This window comes from Anabrus simplex, chromosome X, assembly GCF_040414725.1.
Source record: "Anabrus simplex isolate iqAnaSimp1 chromosome X, ASM4041472v1, whole genome shotgun sequence".
NCBI classification, from domain to species: Eukaryota; Metazoa; Arthropoda; class Insecta; order Orthoptera; family Tettigoniidae; genus Anabrus; species Anabrus simplex.
The window spans coordinates 159,574,992-159,600,844 of record NC_090279.1 but is presented as its reverse complement, the minus strand read 5'-3'; the positions used below and the strand labels follow the sequence as shown (position 1 = coordinate 159,600,844).

Sequence of the window (25,853 nt, the reverse complement as noted above, 5' to 3'; positions counted from 1 at the left end):
AGTTAGACGTAAACAATTACAGAGGAATCTCACTTGTATCAGTCACATACAAAATACTATCAGCCTGTCTCTTGCATAGAACACAACTACAATTAGAACCCAAATTATCAGAATTTCAAGCAGGATTCAGACCAAACAGGTCATGCCCAGAACAAATTTTCAACCTCAAAACCATACTTAAACTACGAGCCCTCAGACAAAAGCCTACAGTATGCACATTTGTAGATTTCAAAAAGGCATATGATTCGATAGACAGACCCTCACTATTCCAAATTCTAGAAGAGAGAGGACTAGATCCCAAAACCCTAGAACTCATAAAACAAACACTAACGGGCACAAAATCTAAAGTGAAATTTATGGGAGAAATTTCAGAACCCTTCGACATTCAAACAGGTGTGAGACAAGGTGATGGACTCTCTCCTATTCTGTTCAACGTCGTCCTAGACAAGGTTATGGAAGAATGGGAGAAGGAACTCAAGAAACGTGAATCTTGGAAACCGATCCGATTGGGCTTTCCCAAAAACAACCTCTACGTACCATACCTCGCATTTGCGGACGATCTGGCGATTTTAACAGAGGATGAGGAGACTGCCATCAAGCAGCTTGAGATACTTAAGGAATCTGCAGAAAAAGTGGGAGTACAGATTTCATTTGAGAAAACCAAATTCTTCTGTTCAAAGACAGATATCACGAGCCTGAGAACAATATACGGTAAAATCGACCGGGTCTTGTACTTTAAATACCTCGGAGAATTCATCGAACCGACAGGCCTTGAGAAGATCTCACAGCAAAACCGTCTCCAAAAAGTCAAGAAGGCATTAGGGTTAGTTCAAGACATCTACAACAAAAAATGCATGTCAAGACAGACAAAAATTCGGCATTACAACACAGTCATAAAACCAACAGTCCTTTACGCAAGTGAAACATTGTCACTTAACAGTAAACAAGAATTAGAAGAAATAAAAAAGCAAGAGAGGAAGATCATCAGGAAAATCCTAGGAGCAAGATATACCCAAGATGGTTACAGGCTACAATCAATCAAAACAACAGAAAAAGTTTCAAACATTGAAATTGACATTAAGGAAAGACGAATGAAATTCTTTGGACACCTCACAAGATTACCAGAAAATCGACTGTCAAAAAGAATATTAAATTATGTTAGCTCACTTAAGAATTCAACACCTTGGCTGGACGAACTTCAAAAGGACCTCAAAAACGCAAACATATGTGCAACAGACATTTTAGAGAGAGACACCTTCAGACACAAAGTCAACAAGTGGGAAGTTACATCAGAGCAACCAAAGCAAAAACAGTGCAGACCGAAATGGTCGGAAGAGCGTAAACAAGCCTTCTCAGAGAGAATGAAAGCCTATTGGAAGAACAAGAAGAAACCAAAGAAAGCTTGATTGAGTTGTTTGCTTAACGTCTTCCATTATTGGGAGAATACGCTAATAATAATAATAATAATAATAATAATAATAATAATAATAACCAATTCTTATGCAATTCTTACAAATTTCCGTACTTACTCTATTGGCTGTTCCTTGGGAAACATCGTGTGTTCTGGAGAGAGCTGCATTGCTGGTCCCTTTTCTGGGCTGGACATAGTCCTTCAAAAACATAAGTTTTTCGAAGTACCAAATTGAAGATTTGTATACTTCGTCCATCCCAGCACCACTTTTCTTAGAATTATTAACTTTATTTAGTTCTGCCACGAACGTGGTACGTAAACTTTTCATTTTATTAATTATGTCACCATTTGTTATCGATGTTCTAATTTCTTTTAAAGCCTCGCGCACATTTTCCATAGCCACGTGTCTCGCATGTTTATTGTGGTACAAGGGTGACTTGTTGTTGTAGAGGCACGATTCTTTGCTGTAGGCCTCAATCAGGACATCTATCGTGACTTTAGACCACTCCATAACAATTAAAAAGGAATAAAAATAGTAACAACTACAATTTATAGTTAATTTAATAGTTAACGATAAAAATACAGCAGAGTTACACGGTAATGTACCACACACTTCTCACGTCCGCTCTTGCTTGAAATGGCTACCAGGATGGTAAGGAATATAGCATGCTCCAATGGCATGCCATTTACAAGCAATTCCCTGGTATGCCAGTAGATGGCATGCAAGGTGAACGTACACACGGAGACATCTCGAGGTGGCGCCATCTATTGTATAATAAATGTCCTTGTCTGTTCATGGCTTTAGACACCATCCTACCTGGCAAGCTGGAAGGTTTACATGATGATGATGATGATGATGATGATGATGATGATAGAGGGGAATCCCTTATGTCCTCTACAACCCACTGACATACTAATTTTATAGGTTTATGCATTTTATTTATGAGAGTCACAGCTATTCATAGTTTCTAATGGAAACTTGATATTATTAAATGAAAAAATGATAGATCTTTGGATTTTGATTTTCAACAGATGTTCATAGTATGGAAAATATTCTGAGCAGTCAGGGATATGCAAAGCCATGAGACATATTTTGCATTCAAATCAGCTAAATAAAGAGCTTTTATGGGCCTTGGAGTTTCTTGTCCTAAAAAGTGAAAATCTTGTGGTTTGTCACATTGCCTCTATCTACTCCTGCTATTCACTTTGCAGTTCTTTTACACAAATCTGGCCATGTAATGTCACATTTGTCACTTCCAGAATTTTCTGTTTCACTGTTGTTTTTCTTGGAGTCATTGTCATCACTGTCACTAAACATTTCTTCACAATTACTTGTCTAACTCACTTTCACTGATGCTTCTATTCAGAATTTCAGAAATGTCTCCACTTGCTAACAGCTATCTTCTACACAACATAACCACTACTTCTGACCTTTGGTTGGATGGGGATTGAATGACTGATTGATTTGAATGATGGGGATTCACACTCAGTATCAAAATAGAACATGAATTGCTGCGGTTACTAAACACATTATTTTCTCGTGAGAAAGACCTGTTCTTCCTCTTTTGAATTGTATGTAACATGTGCCATTTCTTGTCAGAACACTTCAAATGCCTGGTCAAATCTAGTGAAGATGGAATGGCTGACTTGCACAGGTGTTCATTGTGCCCTACACTCTATAGCATGGCTAGGAACCTATGGTATCGCCAATGGGTTAATGTGTTATAAGAAGCAATGATTGTTTACCTATAGTTAATTAATATGTATGGTGATATGTGTACAGTAAAGCCCCGATTATCCATAGAATTGGGTGCAAGTGCACCGTGGATAGCAAAAATCACAGGTAACCTCCAAAAAATAGACTAAAAATGAGGTGTAAACACAAAAAATTATTTCAGGCTAAGAAGTATGTTTCATTGTACAAAAAACATAATATGTAAAACTTTTAAAATATGTACTGTACAATAAAAACCTTTGCTCTGTCTCTAAATCACTAAAATAAAGAATAGTACACAGTAAAAATACTGTACTGTTAACAAAAAGAAAAATCAGTCACTGATTTTTGCTTCTTGTTTTGCGAACAAATTTTCTTTATTCTAGATTGTACTTTCCTTAACATGAGTTTTTCTGCCAGATGTGCATCTTCATCTTGTTCCTCTAAATATTGAAACAATCCATGTACGTGCTGCAAAGCAATTTTGTGTGTCATCTGCACGGAAGTAAGTCTTCTTCACTTTTGCTTTGTTGTTCTTCTTTCTCATTCACTGCCATTGTTTTGTTCATTATCTATATGTCATTCAGTCATAAAACCCTGGATTACTTGCGTCGCATTCCAGCCACACTTCTATGTTCTCTTCATCAAAATTCTGACCTCCCAGAATGGATGTCACTAGATGAACAAGTGTAGCAGTCTGCATGACATTTGTTTTGATACTCAGAAAGAGTTTTCCTGTATGATTTAACAAAAGTTGAGAGTTTGATGTAATCCCATGCAGACGCAATATCACAAATGCTATCCAAAATTGTATAATTCTTTGAGATCACAGTCGTCTTCAATTTTTGGCAGTAACAACTTTGTTCTTTATATTCTCTTCATGGTTACAATGACTCCCTGGTCCAGTAACATTTGGGGGCAAAAATTTTATGAAGATTTTCCCATCACAAAATTTAAGGGCACTTGTAGATTGGTGTAAAGGTACTTTGTCAATTAATAGAACAGTCTTCTTTGGCAAATTACATACTTGTAGCACAAAAATCTTTTCAAACCATTCTTGAAAAATCTGCTGGTTCATCCAACTTTTTTGGATTGAAATATTCAACTGGTAAATTTTCTGCCCTTGTCTCCTTAAAAGATCTCGGTTTCTTAAATTTTCTGACTACAAGAAGCCTAAGTTTGTGACTACCCACAGTGCTGCTGCATGGCAAGAACAAGATCCTGCCACTTATCCGTAAATTCCGAGATGACCTACAGGATTACAATGCACAGTAAACCTGTCAGTAAATTTTGACCTTTGCTCTGTTGGCCTGTTGTATTTATCCTGTTGTTTGCTTGGATTAACATTTTTTAAAGATTTTTAATTTTAAAAAAATATTGAGGTAATCACTGTACTTCAATTTGAGAGTTCTCTTATTTAATTTTTATTGTCTTGTTTCAGATTTCTTATCAGCCATGGAGCAGCTACATGGACCAATCAAAATTGAATCAGTTTTTGTGAAAGAAGAATGTCCTCTACAGGTGATTAATTTTTTTTCTCATTTAAAAATATACTTTTACACTGAACATAAAATATTTCTTCCTATACCTTTAACTTACTGCCTATTCAAGCTCTTTGGCACTGTCAGTAATGAATGCCCCTGTATGGCACCAGGCTCGTCAGTTGGATTGCTGTATTTCTCCAGTTAGTAACAGAGTTTGGGATAGACTAGTCTGCCACACTCTCCAAGATGCTGGCGGCTAGTGTGCTGCTGAGACACCACTTCAAGCTTCCTTTGAAGCACATGCACCTCCAATTCTTTTACATCAAAATTTAATGTTCTCAGAAGGGAACACCTGTTTAATTTAACTGTTTGTTAATATTATATATACATTCAAAATCTTTAGACCTTTTTCAGTCATAAAATTATCAGCATTTTGCCTAGTTTGAATATCAGGCTCATCATTTGGAATGCTTTATCTCTCCAGTCTGTAACATACTTCGGGGTGGAGGGACTTGGCTATAGCCTAGGGTTGTGATCTAAAAAAAAGAAAGAAATTCACAACTTAGCATATTGAAGCTTAATAATAATAATAATAATAGACATTTTCATTCAATCATTAAATATACAGTATTACCTACAATAGACATTGTCAAGAAATAAAATTCCAATATACATACCTAGAATAATACCAATATGTAATTTCAATATATAACAAACTCATCAATTTCGAAGTATTCCCGCACTGAGTAAAAGAGATAAATGTATAACCACTTCTTCAGCTTACTATTGAGTGTATTAAATGATTGTCCTTTCAGATTTGATAACAGTTTTGTGAACTTCTTCAACTGAACAATGTCTGTTAATTAAAAATTATTATAATTCTGTTTGTGATAGGTGGATCAGGAAAATACCCTCATGTCAGAAAGCAAGGAGTTGGAGCATGAAGTTGAAGAACCACTCACAATCATCATGAAGACCGACCCTTTATTAGGTGAACAGGTAGGAAAAGAGGACATTCACCACATAAAAACAGAGAGATTGACTTGTTCTTTATTGCCAGTATCTTATCTTTCACATGCAGGGTGTCTAAGGCAATTGCCTAGTTTACACCATAGGTCATCAACTCATTGCACAGGGGATTAGGAACTACTTGCTCTGCTTGTGACTACCAACAGGGAATGGAACAGCAAACATACATTTGTTTTTTTTCTTCTGAACTGACACTAAGAACACAACAAAGACCCAGTGCGGTGGATTTGGTCAAAACTAGCAAAAAACTGCCAGCAACTGGACCAGGGCCTCTTACAGACAACAAACATATAAGAGACATAAAGAATTAAAAATATAACAGTAATAAGGGCAAGAACTTAAATTTATTATGGAGAGGAAAAAAAAAAAAAAAGGTTGCATAGGTAAAACAAGGGGGCCAAAAATCAAATAGCTAATATAAATAATATGTGGCCCATAATCAAAATACACCAGACTCATTGATTACAGCACCTTCACACATGCTTACCTTCATAAAAGACGTGACAAAAAGTTTGGAATAAGGACTTGGCATCTATATTAATTAATTGAAGGATATGAATTCAGGTGGGTACAAAACATTTCTCTGTAGCACATTGGGTCTAAACAGTCATAAGTTTAGGGAGTAACAGCACCTTATCATAACATTCTCCCTTTTAATTCCCCAGATAAGACATAAAACTCTCAACAATAAAAATCACGTCCCCCAAGAATACAATATCATTAAGTAAAAGAGCTTAAAATGGGAGAAAAGGGAAGGGTGCACCGAGCTCATAAAATTCAAGCAGAGAGAAAAAGGGAAAAGGGGCGGTTACCATGGTTTCACACAAAACAACTAAAACAACACAGAAGGCGCCCAGCAAAGAATAAAACAAATTAAAGTAGAAAACAGGTAAAGAAAGCCAATAACGGCAACGGCAATGTGAAATGAACAATAAATAAGTAAATTACACACAAAAGGTTTCACGGACAGAAACGTCAGAACCACCCACGCTCACACATAGACCGAGAGGTGTACAGACATCTTGAATCTATTAAAATATCTTTTATATGCTATGAAGGCGACTTGGAAATCCAATCCTTCCATCTTCTCAAGTCAAAAAACTCCCCACAGTCCCCACCGGAAAGATAACCCAACAAGACCGGAGCAGAAAAGAAATGCTTTGACCTATGCTAATGTATGAGATGCCATCTACTGGAATAACAAAAGATTACATAGTGGTAACAACACATGATGGGAAAGATTAATAGTTCATACATACAAGAGTTCGCTAGGAACGTGAAGACATCAGAAAAGGCAAACGTACCATAAGATGATATGGTGCGGTTGACTTCTCCTCCTTATTTGGAGTATGAATCATGTGAATTGAGTATTATGCTGTATATAACAGGACAAGGAAATAATTTATGTACAAAAGAAAAAGATAGTATTGTATATTATTTTCTGAATATATTTATAAACCATGGTTTGGGGATATTTATCATATTTAATTCTTAAATCCAATTTATGTATTTTGTTAACATACTCTTCTTTAAGGAACATACTCTACATTTCACTATATTTTTGGTATTGATGACACTAATATGTAGCAAATAAACAAACAAACAAACTTAAGTACCTCTTTCAAGAACATCTGCTCCACGAGACCTTAGGGTTCTTTCAGATTGTATATTATTAATGTTTGCATGCTGATTATTTCAAAGCAAATTTTAGATTGCCAGGCTGAGTGACTCAGACGTTTCAGGCGCTGGCCTTCTGATCCTAAATTGGCAGGTTCGATCTTAGCTCAGTCTGGTGGGTTTTGAAGGTGCTCATTATGGTCGTGCAGTGTAAGGAATCTCTCATGTGGAGAAGGAAACAAGAAATTTAGGCAATCTGTTTTTTCTGTTTAACTTTATCTTTGATTTTTGAATCATACTGTAACTGAATCGGCTCTAGATTTGATACACATGACATCACGAACTTCCCTTATATTCCTCAATCAGCTTGTCCTGTCCCTCTATAGCACTGAGCTGGCTGGCTCCTAAGGCACTTTGCTCTGAATTAATAATGCTTATACCATGTAAGTTTTGGCCAATTTTGAAAGTGAAATATGCAACTGTAAAATATATTTTAATGAATTGTTAAAATTCATACATGCAACTTCATTATAGACTGTTATACCATTTTTTGTAAAAATTAAAAACCAGAAAATATTCAGGCATCTAGCATTAATGCAGTATATTCATTTAAAACCTTGAATATAAACATATTGTTCATATAGTTACTTAACTAGCCACAAGTGCATAGGTAAGAAAGCTATCCTGTAACATCTGTTTACTTTTCAAATTCTCAAATAAATTCCTACATAGTGCAAAGGAGAAGATGAGAAGGGGAGACTCAAGATATATGTGTGTGAAGACTATGATGTAGCTTTGTGTAATGTTCCTTGCCTTAGGGCATATCATACAAAATACACAGTTGAAATTTAATTTATGCTTAATCTTGACAGGAAAAGTCTTCTCTTTCTTGCATATAAATTTTTCTCTGTGGTTTTATAACCTAGTCACTGAAAATTTAAATGGAAAATGTTCACAAAATATCATTCACTGTTGAATAATTTCAGCTGCAGGCTCAGATACCTCCATTTTTTATTATAATGTTATTGTTTTTACCTCCCATTAACCACTTCTAAAGGTTTTCGGAGATGCCAAGGTGCCAGAATTTTGTTCGGCAGGAGTTCTTTTACATGCCAGTAAATCTACCAACACATCCAAATACTACCGGATTGAGCCAGGATTGAACCTGCCAAGTTGGGGCCAGAAGGCCAGCACCTCAACCATACATCTATTTTTGGAGAATTATCCAGCAAGTTTGTTTATTGAGAATCAGTCAAATGATAGCTTAGTCTGCATTACCTCAAAAGATATTCGAGTGGAGTTATACAAAGAATATACACCTGTCATCAGCTAGATAAATCATCAAGAAGGCCTTTTCTGCAGTGAATGGCATAAAGCTATTAAAATAACAACGAAGGTTATTGCAGTCAGAACTGTTCTGGGCAGATCTCTGGACAGTAGCCTCTGCCCGCGATGCCACAGGGAAAAAGAAACACTGGCTCACGTCCTTGGATCTTGTCCGTTCAGTGATGTACTGAGGAACTCCTGCCACCATAAAAAGTCCTTTCAGTGCTGAAGATCTTTGTAGGAAAGTTTTCAATGTGCATGAAGAGATCCACAGCATATCATGTAATGGCTATTCCAGGCGATTTGGCATGATTGCTTGCAAGAACAAGGAAGGCTACATAATAGACCTGATTATCAGGTTTGAACATAATCTAGGCCAGCCTGGAGAAGTTAACACTGAGAGAGGCGATATAAATAATCCAACCATACTATATAGAAAATACCATCTTGATGAGATCGAGGTAATAGGGCTAATTTCTGGATATGGATGGAGGTCAATGATTTGCATATCCTTATTTGTGGTGTCCTTCCTCATCTTCTTTGGTTGCCAATATGATCACTGGGTTCCAATTTTGAGGTGGTAAGTGGATTTGGCAAAAGTGGAGTGTACTGTCCTGAGGATATGCCTATACCAACAAAGCTGGTTTTCTCATCTTTCCTGAATTCATGGCTTACTAAATTGCTTGTAAATGGTGTTGTTGGTTTCATGGTCACAAAAAGAGATATCTAATATTCGTCAGAGGATTCGCATCTCCAATGCATGGAGACAGCTCTTGGCCCAACACTTGTTGCCACGTACAGCGGATGACCTCCCTGTAGATCACTGATCTGAGACGAACTAACACTTGTGTATCATATAGAACACAGCTGAATTCCCACCAATATATTTAAGCTACATTAACTCTTACTTGCACATCATTAGTAATACTATGACAGTGATAGGAGCTAGGGTACGGGAAAATGTCCACCTTTCCTAAGTTTTGTCCATGCTTGTGTTTTAAAATGGCCTAACATCTGAAACATGCTCATTTAGCATGTTCATAACATGGAAGTTTTCCTGTGATTGCTAAGAGTTTTAATCAACTCTTGTTTGACTTCACTTGACTATTTCCCAAACTGTACCGCAGAGGGCAGCACCCCTGCTTTGAAAACGGATGGTCCTTCTTTCCGCGATTCTTTGACTTCATCTCCTTGAGTTGATGTGTTTGTTGTGGTTGTGACCAGAGGAAAAAGAAAGATGGAGTTGCCTCTGATCGGGGAAGCTTTTCTTAATTACCACTGGGCGTTTATGAGGTTTAAACTCTGCCTGTACTCATATTCCCTCTTTTAATTTATCAGCTTTAACTGCAGGTAATGTGAGCTGTGTTTTCGTTCTTTTATGCTTATCTTGTGGCTATTTCAAGTCCCTTGTAACCGCGACTGATTGGTATACGTCTTTGCCCCTTGAAATGAATGGGATGTGTGCTTGAGGGCATTATTATGGTGATGGTGATGAGGTAACTGGGTCTCTGCGAGAATTCTGACTATGTGCACGGTTTTGTGTTATTATTATTGCCACCAAAAGTAACTATGCTCTGGGTGTTGGCACAGGGATGGGTTCGAGCCGTACCCAGTGCTTGAGTTGGTGGACTCGTACGTGGGCCATGAGTCCATATCGTCCTGTTTATGATATATTTGCATTGTGCACAACACTACGTCATGTCTGGGAGCTTACTTATGGCCAGGTGAGTCATACACCGTGTATTTGGAATGTGTTTTGAAATGAGGTAATTGACCCTATTGTTACCAGATAACGACAATGCCTGAATGTTTGTATGTGTGGGAGCGAGCGAGGGGCTTAAAGATGTCGTATCAGTCAGTTAATTTACATTCCTTTTCTTTAATCCCTGCATACTTGGTTTTGACTTCGAGTATGGGGTTTATTATTTTATCTTGGTCTATGTTATGACCGTTTTGCTTGTTCATGTGGCTGCCATTATTGTTTAATTTTAATTCGGGTGATGCGCACGCCCACTTTTTTCTTTGTCTTTCGTGTTACTCTTTGGTACGAAGATGTTCCATCCCCGGCCATCCCAATACCTGCATAGCTACATATCTAACTTTTATTTTGCTCTGCTCTGCGATGTTTTGTGATCTTTTGTCCTCGTAATGGTCATTGTTGTTGTGGCTGTAATGATGGTGGAGCCTTGATTAATGCTCCATAAATATTAAGTGAATTACTTCGCGGAAAGAAAAGACCAAAATAAATCCGTGAGGATTGTTTTCCTTTTAAGATGTTTCAGTGTGTTGTGAAAGAATTCATTCAAGTGGTGAGACCGTCGTAATGTATTGTTTCTGAGGTGTGTCGTGCTCGAAGACTTAAGATTCTAGCTTCCATTAAGCTGAAGGACAAATGTATGTATCCTTTTAATGTTTCATTATTTAATTTTCATTGGTGGCTTTCATGTTTTTTTTTCTGATATGTTTATATAAATAAACCCTAATTTCAATTTTATTGGAATTTCATTGCTATTAGTTAGTTACTTCCTTGTCATGCATAATTAATGAGGAACATCTCTAGTTCAGGGCCGTTATCTGCCTTTCCTGATCGGGATCCACGCCCTCGAATCTCGCGCCATGTATTATGTATTCCATCATATATCTTTAGCGAGGGATGGGTTTGGTGCACATCTAGGTCATCGGCCCCTGTCCATTGATTTAGAGTGCTCAAGGAGTTATAACATTCTTTCCAGAAATGCCACATATAAGAGTGGTCTTTCGCCTTCTTTTCCTTCAGTACTATCTCTTTTCATTTTCCATTTTTGTATATGTGGAAAGAATAAAGAATCCTCGATAGTAAAACTGAGAACAAGTTGGAAATTTATGTCAATGCTAAAGCTAACAAATGTTTTTCTTGAAGAAAACTTTACCTATGGAAAGTGTATGTTAATGTTGGAGGAACAGGATACTCAAATGGATTTTCTTTCACATTAAATTCTTTAGTGTTTATTTGCCAAAGTTTTCCCAACTGATGTGTACATTTCAGCATTCTTCAGATTTTGAGACTCGCAGGTCTCTGATGAACCATACTACTGCAAATATGGCCTTCTTGCATACCAAGCAAAAGTAAGAAAGCTGAGACAGCCAATTGCTATGAGTAAGCTTACTGGACAAAAAATTAGCACCCTAGTGCAGGCGCACGGAGGGATTTTAAGCCTGTATAGATGGCACAGCAAACAAGTCCCATGCTCAACTGCATGCACACTGCCTCTACGTGAGGACAATGCAGTAGCGATCACTGAGACATTGATGTTTCAAGCGGACAGTGTAAGCCAACATGGGTAGATGTAAGGATGTGACCGAGTGACAAAAAGGGGCAATCGTATTTGGTCGTGCCCTTGGACATACAGTGCATGAAGTTGTTGGATTTGTTGGTGTTTTGCAGCAGACTGCTCAATGTGTCTACCTCTTAACAAACAGTTGTGTACCACACGTGGCCATGAAACATGTCAGAAAATGATCCTGATCGAGAGGGACTAGAGATGCATTTCATGGCTTGTGAATCAAAATCGCTTCCAAACCCGATAGGAATTGTTGCAGTTCCTGAATGAAGGGTCCATCCCGATCTGTTAGTGAGAGAACATAGCGACAGGAACTGTATGGAATGAACATTTGGATTCGGCCACCTCGGAAGAGGCCATTGTTCACACAGGCACATAAAGCTGCGTGTCTTCAATAGAAATCATTGAACGTGGACAGTACCTGACTTCTTTCCTCCTTTCTTGTCTTTCTCTTTTCTAGTACCCTTTCCAATACAGTTGCTATCTGAAATGTTAATGCGATTCCTCAATAATTATCATATATCTACTTGTTCATCATAAATATAGGTTTTCTTATACCTTCAGTGATTTTCTGTCAATTTTACTTTCCAAATACATCTAAATAGCCTGTACAGCCATTGTAGACCAACAGATCCTACAGCTTTTTCCATTTTCATTCCTTTGACAGCAGTTTTCACCTCATATATTGTGATTTCACTCTCGGATTCTGTCTCCTCACACTCTGCCTCTATCAGTTTGTTTACACTCATCTCACATTCAGAATTTCATCAAGGTAATCGTATATTGAGCTTATCTGCTATGGTTGAATTATTGTATCTCCTTCCCCCCTCCCCATTTTCAGCAGCTTTGTGTAGACTCTTTCGGTTTTCTTCCATCTTACTTCTATACTCACCCTCTCCATACTTATGTAAAGAATTTATTTTTTTCTTTCCAATACATCTAAATAGCCTGTACAGTCTTTGTCAATGAGCAAGTCCTGCTGTTCTCTGACTTTCATTCCTCTGACAGCAGTTTTCACCTCTTACACTGTAATTTCATTTTTGTTAAATCCCATTTTTCACACAAAATTTTGCCAACATCTCCAACTCTTCATTCCTCTTTGCATATACAAAATGTCCAATTACTTCTTCCATTCCTTTTCTGTTGCATCCCACCATTGTAAAGTCTCCCCCAACGGTCACTTCTATGTCCTTTATTTCTCTCTCCATTATGTCCAAAAATTGCCCATATCTTCCTTTTTGCATCCAGTCTGGAGTGCATACTCAATTGAAATCTTTATTATTAAATCACTTTTGTAGTCCACTTTATCTACATACTCATTAACCTTTTCCAGTCCAACATCAAGGTGACCTCAACATCATGATTTCTTGTAACTGGTCCAACGTCGAGGGTCACCTCAACATTATGTTTCATTCTATTTAAGAAGTTATTTATTGATGTTCTTTGACCTGATGGAGGTCGATCGATATTCCTGATGTTTCTAGAGCAAATTTTTGTGCACAAAGGAAGCCGTTCTTTTATCTCCATGAAAATAATACAAGATATATGTAGCTGTGTATCGTCATGGTTACCCGCGGCCTGTCAGCTGTGTTTTGTTTACATTCAGTAGTGTGCACACGTGTTGTACTAGGCATGTTTATCTGTGAATGCGAATTGTCTGACTTGAATTTGCGATATAAAAGCGGCAAATATGAATGAAGGAGAAATATGTGTGCACATTTATTTAGACAGCAGTGACGATTTATTTATTTGAATTAGACAAAGAGTTTAGAGAACTGTCAAGAGAAGATGAAGGTGTAGTAAAATCTAGCATTGCAAGTGAAACTTCAGCGACCGGACTTGTGCGTAAAAAAACACGGAATGATCCCGGGCCATCATATGCTGTTTCTGAAGATTCAGAAGAGGAAGTTCCAGTGCTTGCCACAAAAGCAAGAAGACACATGAAGGTAATGCGCCGGGTTGGAGGAGGGGATACGGCACACGACAATGATGACGCTTCACAGGTCAGTGTTGATCATTTGAGTAACAGTGATGCTTAAAATACTTTTCCACATACAAATGGGAATGCAAACAACAATAGTGTTTACCAGAATGCAACATTTCATGATAGTGAGCCTCTTAGACTAAGTTATTCATCAGGTCATAAAACTAGAGGACCATAGGTTCCTCCTAGCTGCACCACTCCACTTCAGTTTTTTTATGTTATTTCTCACCCCTGCACTGATTACTTTTGTGTGAACCTGTAACGAACTCACTAGACTCATGTTTATGTAATATAATAATCATAATATATTATAATTATAGTTACTAATAAAAGTTCTGAGTTTAATCTGACTAGGTAAAAATGTGCAAAATTAATTTGGACCAGACTGTTGTAACATGTGACAGAAAATTGGACTGCAAAGGGTTGAGATCTTGTTGGTAATTGTCCCTACTCCATTCTTATACTGCAGTAGAGTGTGTATACCTTCCTCAACATCATCTTTTCCTCTCCACTTAACATCACTTAATCCCATCATAACCGGGCGAGTTGGCCATGCGGTTAGGGGCACGCAGCTGTAAGCTTGCATCCGGGAGATAGTGGGTTAGAACCCCACTGTCGGCAGCCCTAAAGATGGTTTTCCAGGGCTGTACCTTAATCAAGGCCACAGCTGCTTCCTTCCCATTCCTATACCTTTCCTGTCCCATCCTCGCCATAAGACCTATCTGTGTCGGTGCAACGTAAAGCAAATAGCAAAATAAAAACCCATCATAGCAATATTATCCTTCTCCAATCTATCACCTCTTCTGACTTCTCAGTCGATGACATGAGGTTGATAGCTGCCACCTTCGTAATGTTCTCTACTGGTTACACACTTCTCAGTTTCCCCGGCGTAAGAACTGGGCGTCACTTACAGGGAATGCCTAAGCCTTTTCTGAGACTGATTTAAAAGTGCTATATTAATTTTAGGTTATTATTATTATGATAGGGCCGTTACTTCCAAAGGCATTTTAAAGCTACTGTCAGCAGGGGATCAGGACACTCTTAACATGAAGTAAAGACACCTTTTTCAGCTTCTTCTAAACTAGGGTTAGGCTCTACTCAGTGTGTTCCAGTGTCATTTCCTTCACTGAGAGGACCATCACACCACCTAAGGAAACTTATCCACCCCAAAGCCGTTAGTCACCTTGGGGCGACTGGCTGTGCAGTCTACTCATTACCATAGCAGGGTAACTGGCCAGACAGGACTTTCCTATATGGGAGTGAGAGTTGGTTTGACTCAGGATATCATATTTATATTTTATAAATAATGGATAAGAAAATAACAAGAATGATTGCTGTACAAACATGCAGGAGGGTACTCAGAAGTAGGAGATAAAGGCTAAGTAAGAAATGAACTCAGTGGTGCATAGGGGAGGATAGGTTACTTAGAAGAATAATAGATTTGATAATTGAATATATGGGATTTAGAGCGAAACCAAAATGATATTAGAATGGGTTTTAATTATTTATTGGCAAAAAATAAGGCCACAGAACTGGTTGCATATTTGGGTTTCTACATACCCATACTTAACTGACAGCTGCTGGCAGACTGAATGCTGAAACGCATAACAGTTTATAATAAAGATAGAGATGTGTGTATGTTCCATTTCTTAAGGCATATTTTTATTAATGTAATGCTGGGCTGAGATGCTCAGATGGTTAAGTCACTGGCTTTCCAAGCCCAAGCTGGTAGGTTCAATCCTGGCACCGTCTGGTGGTATTCCAATGTGGTCAAATATAAAAATTTCAAGTACAGTGCCCTTTTCAATACAAATTCAAGTAAAGTGGGTTACTTTACAAGAGAAACATTTTGACCCATCATCAGGGTCATCATCAGCCAAAAGCATGAGTTGCACAATGAATCAAATAGTCCATAGAAATTGTAAAAAGTCACAGAAACATAGTGTATTTGACACTATAAATATGATGAAGAAATAGTTACAATAGTGATGAAAGTTTCAGATAATGCATAAAATGCATAAATTAATGCACTTAGCTGTCGTTGAGGGAAGAACTCAAGATGATCAATTTGGATGTTGAAGAAACTTGAGACTTATAATTCTTTCGTTAAGAAGTTCTGACACCTTGCACTGCAATGTGTTGGTTGTATTCATAACTTATGGATACCAAAGAACCTTTAGAGTTGTGTATCACTTGTTATGAATTTCTAAAAGCTGTATTTCATCATGGTGTTAAGAAAACAAACATGTGCATAAATTGTTTCCTTAATGCCACTACTACCTTTGATGATATAACAAAAGAATTACAAGTCTCAAGTTTCTTTGACATCCAAAATGATCATCTTGAGTTCTTCCCTCAACGACAGCCAAGTGCATTAATTTATGCATTTTATGCATTATCTGAAACTTTTATCAGTATTATGACTATTTGTTCTTCATCTTTATAGTGTCAAATCCACTATGTTTTTGCAACTCGTTTACAATTTCTATGGACTATTTGATACATTGTGCAACTCGTGCTTTTGGCTGATGATGACCCTGATAATGGGTTGAAACTAGTACCTAATAAATGTTCCTTCTGTAAAGTAACCCACTTAATTTGTATTGAAAAGGTGGAACTATTGTACTTTTAATTTTAATTGTAACCACAGTTCAATATGGACCATTTCACAATGAAATTTATATCTCTTAATGTGGTCAAATATGTCAGTCCCAAGTCAGCAGATTTACTGTAAGTCCAGCGGAACAAAATTCTGGCACCTCTACGTCACCGGAAACCGTAAAAGTAGTTAGTGTGATGTAAAAGCATTTATTATTATTGTTGTAATTTGAAATAATTTTTGACTTCCAAGGCCAGAAACTTGATCTTAGAAATAGTTTATCTACAATGTGCAACACAATTAAGAAATTTATAGTCATTTCAAACGTGTGAATTTTTTGCTTACTTTCAGCCTCCAGGCAAGGTAAAGGAGGAGGTTGTCGATCCTACAGAGTGCTCCACAGAAGTAGAATGGTATGTATTATCAGCCCGTATCATGTTTTTAGAAGCCATGATTATGTTAAAAGATAATATTAATAGTAAATAGTTTTGAAATATTATTTTGTAGAGACTGAAAGCATTTTCTTATCTCATGATGATTAACTCTTTGACTGAGCTTGATGCCTAAAGGTATCACCAGCATTTGTGCATGTATATTGTTTGAAGTCATTAAGAAATTTCTTTTTGAAAGTCAAAATGTATTTGTAAGTTGGGTTAGCTGCCTGTAAGCATCTGATTATTTTAAATTATTATTATATTTGTGTATTGGTCATGATTTTGTTGCTTCCTTGACTTGCATCAGGTGAGTAGTGTGTAACAATGCAACAAATTACCTGCACTTGTTGGATGCTTTCTGTTGCTTTGTGCACAACTAGAGTATTTCATTTGTGAAATTGATCACTTCTTGTGTGATATTTTCTTCTCTGTTATAGCAATGAATAACATGCTACCACTTGTTATAGTTGAAAAGGGAAAACAAACATAACATGGATAGATAAAGGAAAGAACAAGCACTATTTAGAAATAAAGGATGTTTACAAACTATAATATTGATGTAAAAATTATTACAAACTTAAAATACAAACGTAACTGAACACTTAGGAACTTAAAGTGCATACTGCATGTGTTTTAAAATAACTCACCTTGAAAGGAGTATAAATATATCATATAACTTGTATAACATGCCAAAGAATATAATGAGAACAAAAGATAGAATCATCAGTTCAGGCTAACTACTAGATTGTTATAACTGAATCTTTTGTTTGAAAACTTTCCTGGTAATAAAATATTTTGGGCCACAAGCTATATCCACCTCACTCATACAGGAATTGCAGAGGTACTTATCACGATCATACAATTGCTGCCACAGGCACTAATGTTTCACCTAGCAGACAGGAAGAGAACTTACATACCAGTACTTGTGGCCCAGCAGCTGTGAATACAAAAGGAACCTCTTAACAGCTGAACAGCAGATCCAAAATACAATGAAAGAATGAGAATGCCAAGCTACAACACCTATGTTTGAGAAGGGAAGCGTAGTAAATGGTTGAGGGAAGAATCGATAGGTATACAGATGTCATACGAAGAATTTAATAACAAAATATTTCTCTACGATCTGCATAAGTGGTCTTTAGTCTCTGTAGTGTCTTCTGTCCAGATTTCTGTAGATGATTCAGTGATCATCATAAGTCTTAAAATGAATTGTAACAGAATATTCATCTATGATACTGCATCCTGTTTTATATGGGAGGGTTCTGAGGAACTTTTGAGGTTAACACAAACGTGGTTTGAGTTGAAGACGCACTTGAGTTCTATCATTAAACATGTATGGGAAAGTAGTGACAGTGACATGCAGGTGAATCTGAAAGAGTCAACTGGATGAAAAAATATTTAATGAAACTAGACACACTAGAGATATGCCTTGTTTGTTGATAGGTCTTTTGGTGTCGCATCTGTGTAATATCACAGTAGTTTGTAGATATTTTACATGCACTGTTTAATAAATTAATTATAATGTAATAATACCATCACAATGCAGTGTATTATTAAAATGCTTAATAATATTCATTTTTCAGCAAGGAAGTGACTGAAATAGAAGAAAGCAAGACTTCATGTGCGGTATGTGGTAGTGCTGGGCATGGTCCTGTTTGTGAACAATGCCAGCTACCTACTCCTGAAGATCCTCATATTCCACAGGAAAAGTTGAAGGATGTAGTGCACAAATGCAGTGTGTGTGACAGGACATACCAGGCTGCTAGATCCCTTAGAAGGCACACTCTCAGTGCACATTCTGGGGTAAAGAAATTTCAGTGCAGAATGTGCAAGAAATGCTTTCTACTGGAGTGTGATTTGAAATTACATCTACTCACACATTTGGATGATAAACCATACTTGTGCAAGTGTTGTGGTCAAGATTTTCCTGTTGAAAGTATGCTGCTACAGCACAAAATGTTGCATGAAGACTGTAAGAAATATTATCCATGTGAGAGTTGTTGTCAAGTTTTTCTTTTGGAGAGTATGCTACTACAACACAAAATTTTACATGAACATGGCAAGGTATGTATTTGTAAGGTCTGTGGAATTGCCTTTCTAGAGGAAGCCCTACTTAGTGAACATTTACAGCTACACACTAAAGACAATGCTTTTCAGTGTCATATTTGTGAGAAAAAATTCACAAGAAAGTGGACACTGACTAATCATCTTTGTATACACTCAGGTGAACGGCGTTTTAAATGCAATTTATGTGATAAGGCCTTCATTCTGAGACGAAGATTGCAGATTCATATCAGGGCCCAGCATTTACGGTTACCTACTGAAGATAACATTTTTCAATGCCATATTTGTAAGAAAGAATTCACAAGAAAATCAACGTTGATTAATCATCTTTGCATACATTCGGGTGAACGACGGTATAAATGTAATTTTTGTGATAAAGCCTTCATTCAGAGTTCGAGGTTGGAGGTGCATATTAGGACACATACAGGTAATCGGCCGTTTAAGTGTGACACTTGTGGTAAGGGATTCTTTGACTCCAATTCACTTAAGATTCATCTTAACACCCATACAGGTTATAAATGTTGTAAATGTAAAATCTGTGGGAAGGTGTTCACCAGGAAATATGGTTATAAGATTCATATGCTAAATCATACAAGTCAGCACAACTTTCGGTGTGAAGTGTGTTCTATGTCCTTTACTGAAAAGTTGAGACTGTCAAAGCATATGATGAAGCATTCAAACCGAAAAACATTTGATTGCAGTATTTGTGGAGAGTCCTATCGCCGTAAAAACTCGTTGGAGAGACATTTGCTCATCCATAAAATTACGGATTCCCGTCCAACGTGAGTGTGTGTATTAGGTAGAATAATTGGATCATGCTTTTAATTATTGTCAGGGTGATTTTAATCATATAAGTGTTTATAAAGTAAGAATAACTGGAAAAGCAAAATTTGATATATTTAGATTCAACTGAAAATCTTAGTTGAGAAAACGATATGGTGCCTTTGAGTTACTAGATATCATTTATTTATTGTAAAAATGATTTCTAATCCTTCCTTAAAATACAGAAACTTCATGTGGTTTTGGGCATTTCATAATTTCTCTACCCTGTTCTCTGAATATTTTGGAAGTATTGATATTAAGTACAGTTCTTGATCAGTCTATCTCCCATCTCGGTATCAGCAGTGTTCTCCCCAGAAATTTTCATCAGCCAGGTGGCAGGATTGTGTCGCCAGGCTGAGAATACTACGTAAAAATGAATATGGTAAAATTTCAATTTATTCCTGTCAAGACATCAACAATAATATCAGACAGGTAAACTAACTTTGAAATTTAATTATCTTAGTGTTATCACAAAAGAGGACATAACAGAGTATTTTGAACTCAACGGCTCATTCATAATCATATAAAACTGAGGCATACCACTTGGTTGCTAAGGAGTGCCATACAGATTTGAGACATCATGAGTAATAGTGTGCTCGCATGCAGTTCCACGCTAATTCAGACATTGCTTGCTCACAAGACTACATGATAGTCAAGCTCTTATATAATTGATGCAATTATGTTGATAATAATGAAGGTTTATCATTTAAATAAACACATTTACAATATTTACATTTTAATTTGGAGCACCCAATGACTCAGATATGTATTAATATTATGAAATTAGTACATATCTAGGCTATGTTAGCTGGATGGTCCATAAAAGTGGCACGGCAGTGCGCCCATTAAAAATGTTCTAGTCAGAACACTGAGTAAGTTAATTTGAGTTAATTTCAGTATAGTAATTGGTTTCGTCGCCATAAGACCTCTCTGTGTCGGTGCTACGTGAAGCAAAATAGCAAAAAGAAATTGCCAAAGCATTCTTAATTTCAACATAATATCACATTTCTTCACTTGTCCTCAAGTGCACTCTAACGTGTGATAGTGCAGTGCTTGTTATCTTTCCCATAATCACATACCAGCAATGAAACTGTGACATGACAAAGTATAACTGCTTTAATTCTACTTTATCTGCTAGTAAGCTTATATTATGACAAAGAGAAATATTGTTTCCCAAATTACATCTATTCTGTGTCTATGTAATAAACTTCTCAATGTACTATTTACCTGAATTAATTTTATGCCTTTCACATATTGATTATCAGAACTCTTATATAAAATATAGTCTAGTGGCGAAGACTATGTGCTATCCATATTGAGAGCGAGTCTTGTATCAAGAGTTGACAGTTGGTTACTGACACAGCAAACATATTGGTCTGCAAAGAAAATTTCTTGCTTATTATGACTTTCATGGTTTATAGACCATTGCCTTGAACATAATGAAGTCTGCGTGATGTAATGGAGCTCTCTTTTGGAGACTGTTTATGGTCAATTTATTTCTTTTAAACCTAAAAATGTAGTTTGTGATGCTATGTGAGTTACTCTTCAAGTGTGGGATTATTCTTCAAAGCACCAGACAATATCCTGTGTTTATTTTCATGTAAGGTGTTCACAGCATGCTAATTTCTCATCATGCAATTGCCTAGTAATGAACATTTTCAAAACCATTGGTAATACTGATGTAAGTCATCTCAACAAGTAAGTAAATAATTTCAGTACAGATGCAAAACAGATGTAAACAAACGTGGATTAAGACTGTAATAGTTTCAAACCTGTTTTCTTTTGGAATGTGTTCATGATAATTTCTTATCAAGGGCAACTATTTGACATGAATTAATAGAAATCAAACTCTTTAACTGGAATATCAAACCTTTATAATTGTAATATCCACCTAATATTCTAAATTATTTCTTTCTGATTGAAATGTGTTTTCTCGAAAGCATTTATTACATGATGTGAGACACCTTATATAAATATTATTATATGTCTTAAAATATATAAACTAATATATTTTGATTGTTGAGCAACCATTATTTAAAATCATTTTAAGTTTTTCTGATTGATGACATAGATGTTGATTCTCATAGGGAACCTGAAATATTTGTCCCGAATGAGTAAATATATAATACCAATAAAAATGGTCCGTTATTGACAATTATAAATTTTCCAGCTAACTCATTCCTGGTTGCCAGCGTTTTGCCCCCATGTGCTAGGTTGGGCTCATCAGTTGGTACCTAGCACACCTACCAAGACGCATGGCTAGTGCATACTATGGAGGTCACTGCGTAGCCCACTTGAAGCCACCGGCAGTGCCAATGCACTATGAGAGACTTTGTCTCATTACCAAAAATTGATGCCTGCTTGGCCATCAGATAATATAATATAGATGTTGATTCCCATACAGAACCTGAATTCAGGTTCCCTATGGCTTCAAGTACCCTTTCACTCCCACTGGGACTTATGTGTCCCGCAAGGTCATCAAGCAATACTAGCACAGGACCGTGTCCTACTGGTTATGTGTATATTTGTTAGCTTTAGCATTACCATAAATTTCCAACAGATGGCACTTGTTCTCAGTTTTATTCATAGAATGGGATAATTTGGTACAGGTCACTGTTTTTGCACCATTTCACAGAGGATGCATTATTGTGTTCATCGTGTAACACATGCAGTTGCTTGTAGCAATAATAAATACCATTTTCATGCATCTTACATATTATTATATCAGATTAGTGAAATGTTATGGACACATACAAGCTATGGGTAGTCTTTGTTGGGACATAGAGTCCCAGTGGAATTTTATAACCTGGTTTACAAAATAGCTTTTGTTTATTGTAGCTGAGATGACTTCAAAAATATGGCATCATGAGGATGTCTTTTTGAGTGATGACCAACTGGCAGAGATTTTAGAGCACAATGGAGAAGTTTCAGTATCAGATTTGGACTTTAGCTCGGATAATGATGTTCCGGATGTAAATTACGTGCCTAATGACAGTGATTCGGTAGGTTTGGATGATGATACAGCCTAAAAGCAGATGAAAATGACAATTGCAGTGGAAATAATATAAGACCTAGATGCTTTTGATAATAATGAGGATGGAAATGTGAACTCGACAAATGACAGTTTTTTGTTTACCTCCAAGATAAAAAATTTCACACCAGACTGACATTCTCAGAGATGAGAAGAAAATAAATGTAGCAGACACTGACCACGGCAAAATATTGCTTATGACAATATTATTCCAGTAATACTAAACAGAAACATGACTATGTCATCAGACTATTTTGATGTCTGGTTACAGATTTTTCCTTGCAGTCTGCTTGTCTACATTGCTCAGTGTATAAATGTAAGATTAGACATTCTCAGACATGAGAAGAAAATAAATGTAGCAGACACTGATCAAGGCAAAATATTGCTTGTATTAGGAGTAATGCAACACCCCCTAAGAATTACAGTAAATAACGTTAGGCCAGTTAACGCCACAGGGTAGTGTGCACACAAGGATAAAGAAAAATAAACCAAACAGAGCGGGACAGCAGGCAACAAATTATCAAACATACCAGGAAGCTAGGAAGAGTGCTGAAAACCCAAACCATATAAAAAATTACAAGAAGCACGGATCCCAAGGAAATGTTAAGGCATTCACCAAAAAACTATACCGAATTTTCAAAAAATGAAAATTAGGCTATAATTTGGTAGTAGTCATGTGAGAATAGTGCCACATGGCCGGTGGTCTTCAGTAGCAGCAGTGTTTGTTGTGTTTGGCTTTTCTTTGCTTCAATATGGTAGGCTGTTGGAGATGTTTGACCTTCATGATATAATTAAAGCCACAGCCACTTCCTTCCCACTCCTAGCCCTTTCCTATCCCATTGTCGCCATAAGACATATCTGTGTCGGTGCGATGTAAAGCCACTAGAAAAAATCTAATGGTTGTCTTGTGAGTCTATAATTACTAGTAGAGTCAACAGAGGTCAGGGGCTACCAGTTAGAAAGTAAGGGTTTGAGTAACCTTCGCGCTCATCATTTGCCACATAATTACTATTAACTGCCAACATTTTAACTCTTATATAGGTAGTTTCTTTGCATTGTGGTGCCATACTTCATAACACATGAGAAATTGTAAACCATGGATGAACACTTTAAAAGGTGTAGAACAAACACAGGAAACTATTTATTAAAAGACCATGTAAGGAAACAAGTGGAACACTATCTGAGGGAAAGTGGCAGTGAAATTTGTAGATTCTCATATAAGACAGTGACCTTGAAGAAAATGAAGACAGGAAAAATTTTATCCTCCCAGTGCTCTGTCCAAAGCCAGCTTAAAAAAGGATGGGAAGCTTTGTATGAATGAAAATGACTAATTCATGTGGAAATATATTTGACTGAACTATATATATCTTTTAAAAGAGTCCACCTGTGTTGTAGTAACACTGTAAAAAAATCCACGTAAGATAGTGGAGGGCGAGAAGTATCCCATACAATGGGCATGTTAATCAAGACAAAAAGTTAAATATAGACTTACTACTATGAATGTACACTCTAAAAACATAGGAATTGTGGACTGGTACTAATTATAAACAGGATAGTACAATAAGCATATAGGCCACAGTTCATATGTAGTACTACTGATGGGCCCTTGTTAAAAAAAATGTATCAGAATGAGTGAAATTACCAATGGCATTGGAAGCCCTGTTGGCATTAAACAGTTCCTTGCAGTTTATTCTCCAATTTCTCAAGACCGTACAATGACCTACTCTGAGATTTGTGGGGAAACTACATGATGGAGGAAAGGGAACCAGGGTGGAGTATTTTCTAGGAATTAAGTTTAGGGAAATGTTGAGAAAAGGTGGTAGTTTTTCATGTTACCTGCAACAACATAAGGCAAGCTGGAATATGTACAAACATAAATGGGCATGTGTAGGATCTGCTTATGACAGTGCATAAGCAGTTTAGGGGCAACGGTGAAATATTGACTGGAGTGTGATCACAGATTTAAACATAACTATCGAGTGGGTTCATGGCAAAATGGCAGTGATATTTGTAAATCCTAATGGGAGAGTAGAAGATAGGGATTTATGCTGTGATGGTCTGGACTTGAACTGCAGGGGTACATGTATGTTAGGAGGTTTGTTTAGAAGGATTATAGGGAAGTACCTTCAGGGAAACAGACAGGACTAGGGAGCAGCAATGATAATACAGAAAACTGTTACTGTTAAACTGTACAAGTATTGTATCGAAAGGAATATAATTAAGTAAGTTGAAGGGTCGGGGGACAAAACCAGGTAAGTCACTTTTTTCTTGAAATTGAGATATTGTTACAGTCCGCTTCAGAGTGATCATGCGCATCTATTGAGAGGTCGGAAATGGAAAAAAAGCAGGCGAGTTAGGAGAAATAAGCGCTCAAAGTTTCGCTGTAAGGGGAAAGAACTAGGGGAGTCAACTGCAAAGAGGAAAGAAGCAGGCAAGTCAATGATGCCTCAGCTGGCCACGAGAGGGCAGAGCAAATATCGCGGCGCTATCTGTCTTGACTTTGTTCTCTGTGCTTCCCTCCATTTACTTGATGTGTTGTTTTTGTTCATCCACGAGGTTATGGTTTTATTGTGAGCTGTGTGTCGCGAGTGTGTGTTAGTGGTTATGGCTTCCAGTGCTGATGAACTTGTAAAACATGAAGCAAAAAAACGAAAGATTACTGGACGGATGTCAGAGGTGAACAAGAAACTGAAACTTTCTACCCATGAACCTGGCCCCCCTTGTCATTGTAAACAATTTGACTGTTACAACATCACGAGTGAAGCGGACAGGAAAGAAATATTACGCCAGTTCAACAGTCTACAGTCTCACAATGAACAAAATAGGTATTTGGGAGGGTTGATTACGGTTATGCCCGTGGTGCAAAGAAGGCCGCGGAAGGATGAAGAAGTTGCTCAGTTTCGCGAAGCTAGCTATGCTTACAGACTGTGTATTGGTCGAGAGGCGTTGGCAGTTCAGGACGTTCAGGTATGTGCGAAAGCATTTTGTGCAATTCATGGCATAAGCAAAAATAAGCTCCAC

General features: G+C 37.0%; 2 protein-coding genes across 2 annotated transcripts in view; one reads left to right on the top strand and one right to left on the bottom strand.

The window, feature by feature from the left end:
- Positions 1-19,915, top strand: part of LOC136886061 (zinc finger protein 83) — a 31,278-nt gene extending 11,363 nt beyond the window's left edge. The window contains exons 2-5 of the mRNA XM_067158789.2: positions 4,567-4,646; positions 5,504-5,608; positions 16,836-16,897; positions 18,499-19,915. Coding sequence (XP_067014890.2) covers positions 4,581-4,646; positions 5,504-5,608; positions 16,836-16,897; positions 18,499-19,765 — 1,500 coding nt within the window. The 5' untranslated portion in view covers positions 4,567-4,580 and the 3' untranslated portion in view covers positions 19,766-19,915. The remainder of the gene's footprint in view (positions 1-4,566; positions 4,647-5,503; positions 5,609-16,835; positions 16,898-18,498) is intronic.
- The window catches only part of LOC136886738 (uncharacterized), a 144,067-nt gene continuing 122,855 nt past the window's right edge, over positions 4,642-25,853 (bottom strand). Inside the window, exon 9 of the mRNA XM_068230470.1 lies at positions 4,642-5,145. The gene's annotated coding sequence lies outside the window, so the exon portion shown is untranslated. The remainder of the gene's footprint in view (positions 5,146-25,853) is intronic.